Here is a 14,814-nt window from a genome sequence, read left to right as displayed (position 1 = left end):
ATCTGTCCCCAAACCTTAAACATTATGCTACGTGATGCACATTGATCGCGGCCTAATTGAAAACGCCAATTTAATAGCGCGATAATTACCACAGCACGGCATTTCCGCGCAGCGCCGAGTGTGTTTATCCAAAATAACCTGAAGGAATTGCACCTCCTCTAATGCGGTAATTACGTAGGAGGGGCCAGGTTATCGGGTCAAAATGTGAAGATGGAGTGTGTGAGAAGTTGCTCGTAGGCATACACCCATTCAATAAACAGAGGAAAATCGGCAGTGCTTTGGGATGTTTAGACATTGAAGGACACATGGAGAATAGCCTTGCAACAGAGTCAGTGTCGGGCCTTGCAACAGAGAAGAGACCTAGAAAGATGCTGCGAGATTTGCATCCGTACTTGAACTTTTTAGGCCTTGCGTAAATTGTTAGGCCTATAGCCTAACAATTTATTCACATAAAAGGCAGGGTGGATGGCGGCCTACAAGATGCAGCAACGGAACACGCTTATCGATTAACAATGTCCCCAAAATGTATCTAATGAATGAAAGCATTAACTTTCACCCTTTTCAATAAATATAAGTCGTTAAAAGCACTGAGTGGCTTTTTGAAAAATGCTAAATTGATTGATCTCCATAGACCATAGGCTAGTCTATTTTTATTTCATTTTGAAATTATTCATAAAACGATCAACAGCTTTGCTGTCTTTAATCATCGCCGATGCGTGTTCTGTATGTAAATTATGAATAGGCTATGTAGCAGCTGAATAAATACCTTGCCAACGAGAACATTAAACATGTTTGCTCGGTTATGCGTGAGCTAAGACTTGCGGAGCACCGCGACTGTACACAAACACGAGCGGATTTGTCAAATTTGCATCAAACAAACAGCAACCAATCTTGGAAATTGGTTAAAAAAATCCTGTAGCCCCATGCTCTTACGTGGAGCACCTGCCCATTCTTGAACACAAATCTGAATATGGTAGCTCTTGTTACCTAGAACTGTAAATTCAAACATGCACGCAGAACGTGGAATATTATCAATACTTACAGACCTACAGTCAAGTTTAATTTTACGTCGGTTTGTTATTAACATTTCAAAGTTATTAATTAATAGGCATAATGAAAATGTCAGTCTCCGCAGATTTAATTCAAATCAATTTAAAGTGAAATTATAGAGCTCTAATAATTATTTCGTTGTGATACTGTGTAAAAGGTTACTAATCACTCAATGTAAACAAAAGACTAGACCTTACCAAAATCTGGGTTCAATTGGCATGTAAATCTTTGAAGATCAAATATGCTGAATTGCTCCTCTATATTTAGTAATTTCCTTATCAGTAGTTCACCGTAACATCATAAATACAAGCTTTACTAACACAATGTCTGATTAGCTAATCATTTCAAGATATAAAACAATAGACACAGGGTCAACTGCCATGTGGCTTTGAAGGGATGACTCCACACAGACATTTTTTTGCAAGTTGTTACACTTAATTCAGGTTTCATTTATCAAATGTTTTACTGAACAATACCCCCCAATTAGATGTGTCTTTTTCTTTTAGATGAGACTCACTGATGCAAGTCAGATAGTTACCTATACATTATAATTTATTATGAGCTTTTGCAGTGATTGGTAAGCAAATGTCAACAAAGATACTGAGAGAAAAAGGCCACCCAACATTGAGCAAAGGAGAAAGATTAGTCACATTGTTGTTAATAAAATAATCGACTCCATTGATTAGTAATAGGGAGAAATGATGTGTGTGTGTGTGCTGCATTTCCCAGTTTTTACACTTCCTCCTGAGCCCTTTTTGATGGTCTCCCCGATAGGGCCATCGATTGCACCATACCTCCCCACGTGAACAATTGACCCAATGGCCTCCCTTCAACTCAAGTGGACGTGTGTGTCTGTATGTGGGCTGACTACTCCCCTTGGTTAGCTTCAAATACCTGTTGACATTTTGCAGACTCACTTTACCAGGACACAAACTGGAATAGCTGTGAACCTTACTTCATGTGTTGATATGATCTATATCGCAGTGTGTGTGTGTGTGTGTGTGTGTGTGCATCTAGGATCTGATGGGCTCCTTCATGTGTGGTTTATTCATGTGTGAAACGAAATGGACTGCATTGTGTGTGTGTGTGTATGCAATGAGTGCATGAATGTATACTGTTTTGCACAGATACCACACAGTATGAGATTGATAGATCAGATAGGAGCCTGTGAGCGAGGGGAGTTTTCTTGTCTTGTATTTTGAAGGCAAAAACTTAAATTTTAACTATTATTTATAAGCTTTTAGCCGTCCCCTGACCTTTGCATCTTTAACTGTTGATAGGACGGTTTGAGGACTGAGAGGAGGGGCCTCGGAGGAAATTTACCGAGAGTTTAAGCACAGGTCAACTGTACTGACATGGGTATGGTGGGGGCAAAATCTCTAGTTTCTATGCTTTTGTCAGACAAGGCCTGAAGGTTTTTGTGAAAGAGATGAGGTATTTGGTATTGTTTTATTTGTCAATGAACTATAGGTTCATGAGGGAATGGACACAATAATTGTGGTTGGTGTTAAAAGTACAAGGGCACCTATAGGTTATTTTGTGGGTGCGGGGAGGTGGGGACATTTCAACCAGTCATTCAGACAATTTGTTCAAGATACTATTCTTTGTGGGAAGGAAGGTGTGACATTTGAATACTCCAACATTTCTACTTGAAGGGCTGATTATTTTGGATCTGAAGTTTTTCCCCACACAAACTGAGTAAAAGTTTGAGAACAATTTCCAAAAGGATAGCATTGCAGTCAACAACAACCAACCATGGTGAAACAACTTTGTAACCCCTTTCATTCATGACATTTCGGAAAGCAAGTACAAGTTTGATCCATTCCAGGTTTCATTCAACACTCTGAGTGAATGTAATTTAAAGGCTGTTGCTGACAGTGTTACAATCATGTTACAATCATGTTTAAAATACTTACAAATCTTCCATAATCGTCCACTAACATCCATGGTTACGTTGAGGAAGAGGAGTGTGGTTGAGAGGTTCTAGAGGGAAACAGCCCCGAACCACTTCTGCAGAGGAAGTAAATGACCCTGGTAAATACTTACAGGAAATGGCATTGTGGGAGAGAGCATATAGGTGGCCACTAGAACACATCCCTTCACAACACATCAAACCTGCCTTTGCCTGATTCATCAGTCTTTGACAGTTGTCGCCCACAGTATGGGCAGTGACAAATTGTGTTTTTCAAAGTCTGGTTCAGTTTTTGTGGATACATTTATCATGTTTATATAGAATACTGGAAAACAATAATACACATTTCATAAGTTTTAAAAGCTTTTATTGGCAAAAACATTCAATATATGCAAATAGTACCATATATTACAGCAATCAATCTGCTCTTAAAATCCAATCAGAAAGAGTGATTTCACCTGACTATAACTAGTTCACACTTTCCCATGTGCTGATGATATGACTTACAGAAATTATGTTATCAGTCAAAAACTGTGAAATGTGGGTTTTTGTGATAACATTCATTTGAGGGGGGGGGGGGGGGGGGGGCGCAATGAAGCTTTTATTTAAAATCTGCCTGATCACTCTGCACAATAATGATCCATCAGATCACTCTGCACAATAATGATCCATCTGCACAATAATGATCCATCTGATCACTCTGCACAATAATGATCCATCTGATCACTCTGCACAAAAATGATCCGTCTGATCACTCTGCACAATAACAGTAAAGTAACAATGTGAATCAACACCACAACTGAAGCAGCAAATTTTGAAAACACAAAATGTATGTCACTGCCAATACTTTGGGCTACGACTGTAGGTTAAATACATCACACATCAATAATATATTGGACCTAACCCGTCTATAGGAAGTTCCAATTTTAATGAGGGACTGCTCAATTACGTAAGACCAGGAACCAAACCCCCATCACACACAGAGAAAAACAACACTACAGAGAGGAACTGGATTTAGTCCCATCATTAAATCTGATCATGTGTTACTCTATATCCCCAGACAGCTAGGGGCCATACAAAAATGGAACAACCACTAAGGGAAAGACAACCTGGATAATAGGGAGGGCTGGAGGCCTGATTCATTTATACATGTTAACAAGGTCACTGAGCTAATACTACTACGAAGCCTACACTACTTTACTGTACCACTAACATCACTTCCCAATCAAGGTGGTCTTGGACCATTTCAATGTCAGGTTTATAAAACTATTGAACTTTAAACATTAGTCATACTCAATTTAAAACAATACAATTTTAACATTAAAACAAGTACGAACTAGCCATACTAAGCAAATGTTCATAGGCAGTTTAATACAGTTGTTCTTTCTAGCTAGTCCAATAAAATAGTAAACAGCAGCCTAAACGTGTCATCCAAGGACACACATTTGTCTTTTAAAGATTTTTTTTAGTGTCGTCGTTTAGAAGTTTTAATGCTTTGCATGCTAGAATGCCATTATAAACCATCAGCTTGATGTGTGTTACTTGACTGTTAAGCAATTTTGAAGGTCCATTTGAGCTGTCAAGTCGTTCAGTTCTGTGATAATATGCCAGTGGATGGTGAATTAAAAAGGTGTCAGGAGATCCACTAAAGGCAATGACAGATGACACTTATCTGTAACAACTGCCACCAGAGTGTATTACTGAAAGGAATGTAACATGTTATGTTTACAACAGAGAAGTATTAGTATCAGTTGCAAATGTAATTCCTTTCAGCTGTCCCTCTTGCGAAGGGATTGACTCCCAAAACATACAAAGATTTTTTAGAAAAGCCAACAAAACAAAAAGCACACAGAAAAGCATCCTCACTGATCTCCTGTCCATTTCCAGCATTGGTTCTTGTATATGTTTTGGTGGAAATCCTCTTAGAATGCAAAGTAAATAGATTACGATACAGGGAGGGATTAGGGCTCGCTCGGTGCTGTCAGATTAGCCGGCGAGCGCAGCGCGTCGACAGCTCTGACACGGCTATGGCTGCTGTTCAGGAAAGGGGCTCGGCGCCATGCTTTAAAGTCGCTTGTTGGCTCCTTTTCATGAATAAAACTGCGGCCCGTAATCTCAACCAACACACACGAGCAGTTGCTCACCCTCACACAGATTCACATCCCCGTACCCACACGTACGCGCACATGCAATATCACGAGAGATAGGAGAGAAGACCGTGGTCGCTTCTTCAGTATGCTTAGCAATAGTAAGACATGTTGTGCATCATTGTGTTCTGGAGAATTGAAACAGAATTATAGTTGTACTAATAGCTTCAAAAGTAGATGAGAATTAATACACATTCAATGGTTTGATTTCACAACATTTCTATATTCAGTTACTGTAGTTAATCGCTCACCATAAATTTATGTAAAAAAATACATTGGTTCCTTTTCTTGCCATCAGATATGATTTACAAAAGATATCAAATGTGTACAAAATCCCTGACACCATTCAAAGACAGTTACCGTCAGTTCATGTCAAAGAAGGTCAAACAAGACCAAAATGAACCACTTTGAGTGTCCCTGTCTCTTCTTTCTCCTGGAAAGAAGGTAAGGAGAAATATAGGTTAAAGTTTTTTCCAAAACAGACCCCTTCCATTTAAATATGTACATAAATTATGGTGACCCACTTCAAGCTGTTAGCCTTCATTGATCTGGAATATTCTCCATTACTCTATGTTTAATACTAGGCCTGTCTATATTTTAGCTTCAAGTATGTATTTATTTATATAAGCATCATAATGGCTGAAGTTGTATTTTCGTTTTTATATATCAGAGAAAACACTGTGTATTAAGATGCCAAAATCAACTTACATTCTCATCTTGATTGACAAGGCTGTTTTCTGCATGAAAAAAACCCCACAAACATTTAACAAACATGAACAGGGCACCTTGGGCCAGGCATACACTACACACATAGGGCCAGGAGTACATACACCCAACACACAATCAATACAAGTTCAATCTAAATGTTGTAGACATTTCCTTCACACGATCTGAATATGTAGAATTTGTCGCTCAAGGCCACCACTCCAGGGTTGAGCCATGCGTTAATACAGCTATGATTGACATTAAAACCCTGCCGTTATGCAGATATTTGGAAAAGGCGATGCAAATTCCCTCCAGTAGCCTACAGTCTGGATTACCAAATCACAGAGCGATTCGGTGGCGAGACAATTGCTAATCGCTAGAATGGAATTATTACGAAGAAGAGAGGGAGAGGAGGCAGAAAGACGAGTAATGTTTTACTAATGTCTATTTTCCCTAAATGGCCTGTTAGTCATCTTGGATATCTGAAATCTGGAGAAATGAGCTCTCAGGCTACATTTAGAGAATAAAACACACCCCACGACGCCAGAGAATTTATGCGGGTCTAATATGTGGCCCTGAAAAACAAATAACGAAATTGTCCCTTTACCTTGCTACCTTACAATGATAGGCGTGCTTTGCTACAGTTACAAGAATACTCTAAGGACAGAGACCCAAAGTTGGAGAGATCGAGTGGGGAAAGAGAAAGAGAGAGAAAAAACCCACACACCTGTATTTGTCCACGGCCAGGTGGGAGCAGCTCTGATGGTCTCAGGTGTGCTGGTCACAGGTGTGCTCGCCACTGGCTGCCGTCTCCTCGGCTCCTCACTGACAATCACATGACCAACATGAGCGGCCTGTGCAGACACTCTCCAGATCAAGCAAGGAGACTTTCGTCTTGAATGCAAATGATCAAATAACATAAGAACATTGGTCACAGCCTCTTAATTTCAAACACATATGAGAGAGGACTATCTCCCAGATGGTATTGGATCCTACATTAGCAAAGTGATACTTAATTGGGTCAAATTGTAAAAATGTGTGTGAGGTTTATGGCTCTCAACCCAAACAAATTAAACCTGTGTAAAGTGACTTTTCCCTACTGATACAAGCAGGATTTAACCACAGGCCCAGAGTCAGATCAGGTTCTGTCAGGCCTCTCAACCAGCAGCCTGTGAAACAGGGCCAGACACAGCAGTTTGCCCATTATCAGAGTGTGTAAGTGTTACACGTGTTTGTATGATCGTGTGTGTGTTTTTGAGAGCAGACACTATTTGTATTGTAGTGTATTGAGGGACAATCTCCATCTGCTCCAAACTGGTTTTGGATACGTTGCTGGACTGAGTAGCTTTCCACTAAATAAAAACATCAACCACTTTCTGAGAGCAGCAAGAGAGGGAGAGAGAGAGAGAGAGAGAGAGAGAGAGAGAGAGAGAGAGAGAGAGAGAGAGAGAGAGAGAGGGAGGGAGAGCGAGGGAGAGAGGGAGAGCGAGGGAGAAGGAGAGGGAGGGAGAGAGAGAGGGAGGGAGAGAGAGAGGGAGAGAGAGTGGGGCAGAGCACTTTCTTTCTCACATCAGTCAAAATAACATTGGGATGGTTCCCAGACACCCCCACCCCCCTGTTTTGGACAGCGTCAGATCAGGGGATCGCTGCTCGGCAGAGGCAAACCCCCATGCTCATCTCCTTCTCTTGTCTCTTCTTTAGCTATGCGAGCCAAACGTGGAAATCCCGCACCATAATACCACCACTCCCCCAACAAACACAGACACACACACACACACAATCCATGTCGCTAAGCTCTCATTGGCTTCACATGAGAAAAGGCAAAACTTCATTGGAGACCAGATTATGACAGGGTTTTAATATAAGAAAATGTTCAAAAAGGAAGACAAACAAACACAAAGCTAGAAAAAAAGCAGGCTCTTTCTGTGCGTGACTTATCTTTGGGGAGGTAAAGTGATCGGCTGCCTTAGCCGCCCTCCACTGTACAGGGAAAGACCCGGTGTGGTTGAACTGGGCTTTTGGCTGCCAAATCGCCCTAACCCTCTTTACTGCTTTTTTTTTTTTTTTTTTTTACACAACTGCCTTAAAAAAAAAAAGAGCTTAAGTCCATCTATCCCCCCCCACCTCACTCTTTCTCTCTCTCACCCTCTCTCTCTGGGCCTTGCCTGTTTAAATTGGCAGATACGGGGGGGATTTGGGATAGATGGAGGGGGCTTAAACGAAGGAGTGCAGTGTATGTGTGTGTGTGTGTGTGGGGGGGGGGGGGGGTGTGTGGTGGTGTTGGGACAGAGTCGTCAGTGTTGAAGTCAAACAGCCATGAAAAGCCTATAAGGATAAAAAGAACAAGAGCCCTTTATCTAATAAACCCAAATCCTACATAAATACTCAATATGTTACTTGGTGTACAACTGTAAACTGCCCCCCTCCCCTTCATATCCATGTCCTCTTTCCCTCCCTCCTTCTTTCTCCCTCTCTCTTTTAACCCTGCCACGGCTTGCCCTATCTGGCGGCTGTTTGTGTACAGTGTACGTTTCCAGTCACACTCACACTCTTTCTGCATGGTATTTTATGGTCAACAACAAGTGCTTCTTCTACAACAGTCATCCATGGGTCTACATGGGGAAACAGGGATTAGGCAAAGTGGCCACTGAAGACTATTCAATTCATCAAACAATCTTTGGACATGTTGGATGAGTAGGTTAAGCATTCACAGGCACACATATGTGGCTTGCACACTCGGGCACCACAACTGACCGGAGGTTATGTTGAGCGCCCGTTGCATCCGAGTTCCTGTCTGCCTGCAGGGCGGTAGCTCCGGATCCACACAATCCATTCCTCCCCCTCAGATTGGCTGGGGATTCTTCTACAGTGGAAACACACACACACACCACACACAAGGTCAAGTGGGGGTCGGCAAATCTGTGTTACATTAAGAAGACCCTACATTTCCTGTTCACCTGAGAACCCCCCCCCCCCCCCCAGAGTAAAACAACGACAATAGACAGCCGCCGGCTCGAGCCAGGCAGCGCTGCGACTGTACAAGGACAGGGGAAACCGCTAAACACCGGGGTCGGGAGGGAGGGGACACGGGGCACACTCCTTCACCGACACACTCCTTCACCGACACACTCCTTCACCGACACACAGGAGTTAACAGGCTCCCCCCCCCCCCCCCCCCCCCCCCCCCGCTCAAGACCACGAGAAAAGAGAGAGGGAGGAGGAGGAGGATCTCGGATAGAGAGGAGAGATAAAGCTTCCCTCCTCTTCCATTGAAAGCCCCTGGAGCCGTATCAGGCACTGTGAGGGGGAGACGGGCGAGGAGCTGCCGTCTCCTCCTGGCTAAACGCTGCTGAAAGAGAAGAGGGAGAGCAGGAGAGCCCTTCCCTCGCACTCGCTCGCTGGTACCCAGCCTCACAATGGAGTATCTAACCAAATCAGCACACTTGTCAGCCAGGCGGTTCAACGCGATTTAACGCACCGCCACAAAGGGGCTGTTGGGAATCGCGGCGAGTGTGTGTGTGTAAAGGGCCATTAGACAGGCTTTGCTAAACATTTCAAGGCTCACAGTGCCCTTCTCTCTCACGCACACATCTGTATAAACATTCTGCAGGTGTCATATCGATGCCACTCCAATGGTAGGGACGTTTTCACCCCGTTTCTTGAGCGTTTGGTTCTTTTCGCAGCCGCCATCCTACATGCTTCGAAGAACAATCTCTAACTTGAGGGAAATGAGTGAATCCCAGATTGTTTGTACTCGGTGTGTGTGTGTGATGACTCTCAGGGAAGTCTGCTCACATGTTCATGGAATGTGTTTTCAACCACATCATCATTTCGCTGTCGGAAATGTTCAGTTCAGTTCGACACGCATTTGCATCTACATACACACGCCCAAACATCCATACGTTAGAACACACACGTGGTAGCCAGCAAGTCACTGGTGTGTGAGTCGATGTCAGTTGCCACGTGCGTGCGTGCGAGCGAGCGGGTGTGCGTGCGTGTCCTTGGTAGTCTGAGCTGAAGTCTGACGGAGCGAGACGTCTGTGCCGGGGGGTGTGCCGGCGTGTGTAAAGCGAGACACCTGTTCACTCGAGCCCAGCGCCGAACGCCAGGCGCTCATTGTCTATTTATGACCTGGCCTCTTTGCTCCGTTAATATGCTCCGCTCTGAATGCGTGTCATCTCCGGCAGCCCTGAGACGGGCGCAGACACGCACACGCCATCGATTTGGCAATTGAAGCGCTTTGCCGCGTTAGTGTGCTCTGTCCGAGTGCGTGCTAAGACAACACACCGCGCTCCATCAATCGAGCCACTGAAGTCGTACTGTATGCCTTGCTCGCGTGCATGCACGTACAAACACAAACACACACACACACAGACAGACACACACACACACCCAGACAGACACACCACTCATCGATCTAGCCACAGAGGCATTGAGGTGAGGAAGACAAGCTTCAGTGGAAGGGCAGTGGGCCCCAGCAGAGGACATAGGAATCCACAATCAAATCTACAATAATTGGTACATTTGAACAATAAACATCTGCAAAGTGCTTCGGTGCAGACCTTCACTCATTTCCCCTCTGCCAGCTAGCCCTCTCTTCCTCCCTCCCTCTCTTCCTCCCTCCCCCACCCCTCCATCCATCCATCCACCCATGCTTTCCTCCATCTCTCAAGCGCTTCTGTCCAAGGATAGGATGTGCTCCAGGCGAAAGAGGGAAATCATCGAGGACATAATTAAGAGGCTTAGGAGAGTGTGTGTGCACGTGTGGGCACGCTGTGTCCTAAGTGTGTGTGTGTGTGTGCGCACAACAGCACTTTCTCACACAGGCACGCGTGTGAAAAGACCGGCGATATAAACATATACAGTCATACACACAGCCTCCAGGTTTTGACCTTATTGCGAGGAGTTAAATACCTCGCTGGCCTCATTTGCCTGTCTGAGAGTTCAGGCAGCCTTGCGGTGTTCTCTAAGCATCTGTGAAGGACTCATCAAACTTGTTCATCTGGCTTCCTTGGAAATGGCTATGGGTCTACACGGCCATCAGCACTGGAAATGTTTGTGCCGAGTCTGTGTGTAGTTTTTTGTGTCGTTTTTGCGCGCATGTGTGTACAAGTGAGATGTGTGTAAGAAGTGTGCGAGAGAGTTTGTGTGTGTGTGTGTGTGTATGTGTGCGAGAGAAAGAGAGTATATGCATGTGCATGAATGTGTGTGTGTGAGTGCGAGAGAGACAGAGTGTGGGTGTGCGAGAGAGAGAGAGAAACAGAGTATTTACATGTGTATGTCTGCGTGTGTGTGTGTGTGTGTGTGTGTGTAAAATCAGGAACCCAGCCTGATCCCCTCTGGTATGTGCTCTCAGGAGTGTGTGTCAAAGGGCAGCCTGGAGTTGAGCAACAACAAAAACCGGGCCTTCGACATGTCCCGCCTCCCCACCACTGGTGAGCCAACGGACGCGTTCACTGTCTTCTCATCCAATCATCACCTTTTGGCCAATATCATCTTTGGTAATAGATAAAGCACCTCAGGTATTACGGTGGTGTTAAAACAAAGTTTGATGTAAAAACACCAGAAAGCCGAGGCACGACAACGTGGGTTAAAGCTCAATCCCAAACATTTACACAATCGTATCCGTCCAGTCACATCCCTTCTATTGTTGCACGCCTGATTGAGATATTCCTACCTGCACCAGGCATAACGGAGACGGCGATTTCATTAGCCTTCCTCTTCGCCACCGCAGCCAGCACCACCTCGCCGTTATCAGACGCCACATAATGGAGATCCTTTGAAGGTAAAGTCACACACACACACACAGAGCGTTAATCTAAAATGAATCTAAAATGAATGTAGGCTCCAGTGACAATAGTTTTTTTTTGTGGTTTTTTTGGGGGGTTGTAAGGAACCCCAAAAGGGAGAAACAGATGAAATGGTGTGTTTGAAGCTCCACATCTGACGAGGATGAAATGCCGCTTCCCTTCCAAACTTTGAAATTGGCCGTTTCGCCCTCGCCGGGTTGGAACTGACAGATATTTATCTGCCTCCCCCCCCTCCAACCCCCCCCCCCCCCCCCCCCTCCAAAAAAAAAAAGTCGGAGACGCACAGACTCGAGGGAAGGTTTCACCTTTCGCGGAGTGTAGTGTTCTCTCTTTAGGGGAGATATTACGCCCAGCCGAGCTAGCCGCTGTATCGCACTCAGACAGTATTGCGGCCCAGTGTGTGTCCTCTTTATCTCTCTGTTTCAGTCTCGTCTCACCCGTAGAGGACAAGAATACAACTCAAATGTTGTCTGAAAGGGTTGTCAAGTTGAAGCTGAAGACATCAAACGCACGATGTAATGGTCCGTTGTGGCCTGTTAGTGGACAGGACGCGTGTTTCTTTTATAGGGGGGTGGGGAGGTAAAAGAAGAGACTAACTTACAAGGATGTTGCCCTCCTCTCTTTACAACATGGTTTGACTAGTCCTTTCAGATTGGAGTGAATACAGGGCAGAATACAACTGGTTGTATTCAACATGCTGAGCGAGACGGCATGTTGTAGCAGAGCAGTCCACCCATAGTATGCTTGTGGTATATTTAATGTTTACACTATGCTACCCGTTGACTTCTGAATGAATATACATCATTGTGAGAATTTGCCAGGGACATATCTTGAGTGTGTAGCAACTAGTAACAATTTTTTTTTGTCATTCTCTGGTAAGCATTAATATCCTCCATTGAGCCCCCCCCCCCCTTCTTTGGTATTATTAAAACAGCAGACCCTGCCAGTCTGCCACAGGGTTTCCCAGAGATGGGTGCAGGGCCCTCTGGGCCCATCAAAGGGGCACGTTAAGGAGACTCTTCCGCCCCAGCAACATCACACGGCCCTAGCGCCCCCACCCATCTCAGACCTGGTCTGGCCCAGGCTAACCCCCAGCTGGCTAATGCTAGCCCCCAGCCGGGCCTGCACCCGGCCCTAATACCCACATTGTAGACCTCCTTTTGTATCCTGAGAGAAAGAGAGGGGGATGATCAGAGGGTTCCAGGAAAGGAGGGGGGAGACAGCGAGAGAGACAGAGTGAGAAAGAAAGAGATTTGGGAAGAGAGACAGAGAGAGGTTCTCAACTGGGAGACTTGAATGAATGAGAGCAGATTGGATAATTATTGTTTGGCTCCTGGTCTCCGTGGTTCCAGGTTAGAGACGAATTAGAAAATGGCCGACAAAATGGTCTTGAAGGAGTCTAAATGAGCTCTCGGGACCAGGAGACGGTCTAATTCAACAGCCATCAATGAGGAATAGGCCCTCAATTAGATACGTGAGAGACGTAGTAATTGATTACAAACAGAGCAGAGGGAGAGAGAGAGGCAGAGGACGAAAATGTGATAGAGAGAGGGAAAAGGAAAAAACTAAATACATAGCCTGTGTGTGTATAGGGCTGTATGTATGTATGTATAGAGGTGTAAAGGGGCTTACAATGTGACGCTGGAATGGTTTATTCCAGTTTAGCTGCTCATAATACTGTCTGAATTACGTGAAAGAGAAAGAGAGAAAGAAAGAGAGAAAAATAGGGGAGAGAGACAAGGAGAGGGGGAGAAAGACCAGGAGAGAGGGAGAGACAAGGAGAGAGGGAGAGAGAGGAGAGCGTATCAGACGACTAAGAGGGGATAACAATAATGCGCCGCATAAAACCATCAGATATTACACCTCTTATTCCCCGACGCTCAAACGCGACACAGGATCGGCGCTAATCTTATTTATATAAGAGCTTTAGGGGCTAAAACGCGGCGGCTAACCACACTGATAAAGTGGGGTATTTCAGTTCGGTTTTTTGAGGGGATATAGAGCAGGGAGCGTTTAGAACGTGGTTATGATATTGACTGATATTTGGGTTTTTACCTCCAAATGAGAAAAGGATAACAATAACTGGCACAAGGGGACTATTAATACATGCAAGCTTACAGGCATGTCAACGAGATGACGTATAATGCGCTGTTGTCATCTGATATGTGGGTTGAGGCTAACTGAACCGATATAACATGGGGAGGGGGGGGAACAATATGCAGACATGGGTGCTTATACACACACACAGGCAAATGGGGCACACACACACACTCGCACACACACACACACACGCACACACACACGTAGGACAAATATGCTCCCACTTACAAATGCATTAACACACTCCAGGAGAACACACATTTAAAGGCTGTGTGCGTACTCACCAAGACATTCTTGATGAAAACCTTTTATATGTGAATGCAGTATTTACGTCTCACCATCTTAAACCCTAACACAGTGACATTGTCTCACTCATCACACCTGTACTCCGCTAGGCCTGTTTGAACTTTGTGTCGTACCCTCAGACATGCGTTGAATACATTTTTAAGAACTGAATGAGCCATTTGAGCAGCGACAATGAGCTGTATGCCTGGGAAAGTGTGACGGTGGGTCTCTGCCCTGATTCAGAGCCGTGTCAGATAGGAACCCACGCATGTTACCTTAATGTAAGAGTATCTGACGCAACATGACAAAGCCCATTAAGGAACAAAGACCTTGCATCTGATTCAGCCATCACACTTTTTTGATTTAATTAAGCATTACATCAAGAGAAGGGAAACCAGTGTGTGTGTATGTGTGTGTGTGGGGGGGGTAAAAACACGGCAGGGTTTGCTGACGAATGACCTAATTGGCTGCATTATCGACTCCTTATCAAAGGGTAATTAGGGAAGCTGTATATAACACGTCCCATTATGCTAAATAGCCCGGGCGCAACACGAACACCTCCGAACCCCCTCAGGCCCCCCCGCCCCGCCCCGCCACCCCCACCCGGCGTCGCTACACATCCCCCTTTCCGCTCTCGCCCGCCCCTCCAATTTTGCCTCACACCAAAGTGTTTCGTTTAAACAAAAGCCCCCCCCCCCCCCTTTTTTTGTGTGGGAGACTCCTATTGTTTGTTAGGAAACAATGGGTGGTGTGTCCTGCTGCTCGGTGTGTCATGCTGAGGGTCGGGAGGGGAGACGGCCTGTGT

General features: G+C 44.9%; 1 protein-coding gene across 12 annotated transcripts in view; it reads right to left on the bottom strand.

Moving 5' to 3' along the window:
• wdpcp (WD repeat containing planar cell polarity effector) overlaps window positions 1–14,814 on the bottom strand; it is a 65,007-nt gene that overhangs the window by 11,583 nt on the left and 38,610 nt on the right. For 6 of the 12 annotated variants that reach the window (XM_084708859.1, XM_084708857.1, XM_084708864.1 and 3 more), the window contains 5 exons: window positions 11,492–11,591; window positions 8,569–8,677; window positions 6,542–6,639; window positions 5,818–5,846; window positions 3,342–5,542 (listed from right to left, as the gene is read on the bottom strand). In XM_084708859.1, the coding sequence (XP_084564985.1) occupies window positions 5,492–5,542; window positions 5,818–5,846; window positions 6,542–6,639; window positions 8,569–8,677; window positions 11,492–11,591 (387 nt within the window). In that variant the 3' untranslated portion in view covers window positions 3,342–5,491. Of the gene's footprint in view, window positions 1–2,966; window positions 3,061–3,341; window positions 5,543–5,817; window positions 5,847–6,541; window positions 6,640–8,361; window positions 8,427–8,568; window positions 8,678–11,491; window positions 11,592–14,814 lie in introns of those variants that run through there. The other 6 variants (XR_014768779.1, XR_014768780.1, XR_014768781.1 and 3 more) reach the window with 4 other exon arrangements.

Source organism: Hypomesus nipponensis, chromosome 11, assembly GCF_054491055.1.
Source record: "Hypomesus nipponensis isolate SF chromosome 11, ASM5449105v1, whole genome shotgun sequence".
NCBI classification, from domain to species: Eukaryota; Metazoa; Chordata; class Actinopteri; order Osmeriformes; family Osmeridae; genus Hypomesus; species Hypomesus nipponensis.
The sequence above is the reverse complement of the archived record's forward strand: the minus strand, read 5'-3'. Positions and strand labels throughout refer to the sequence as shown.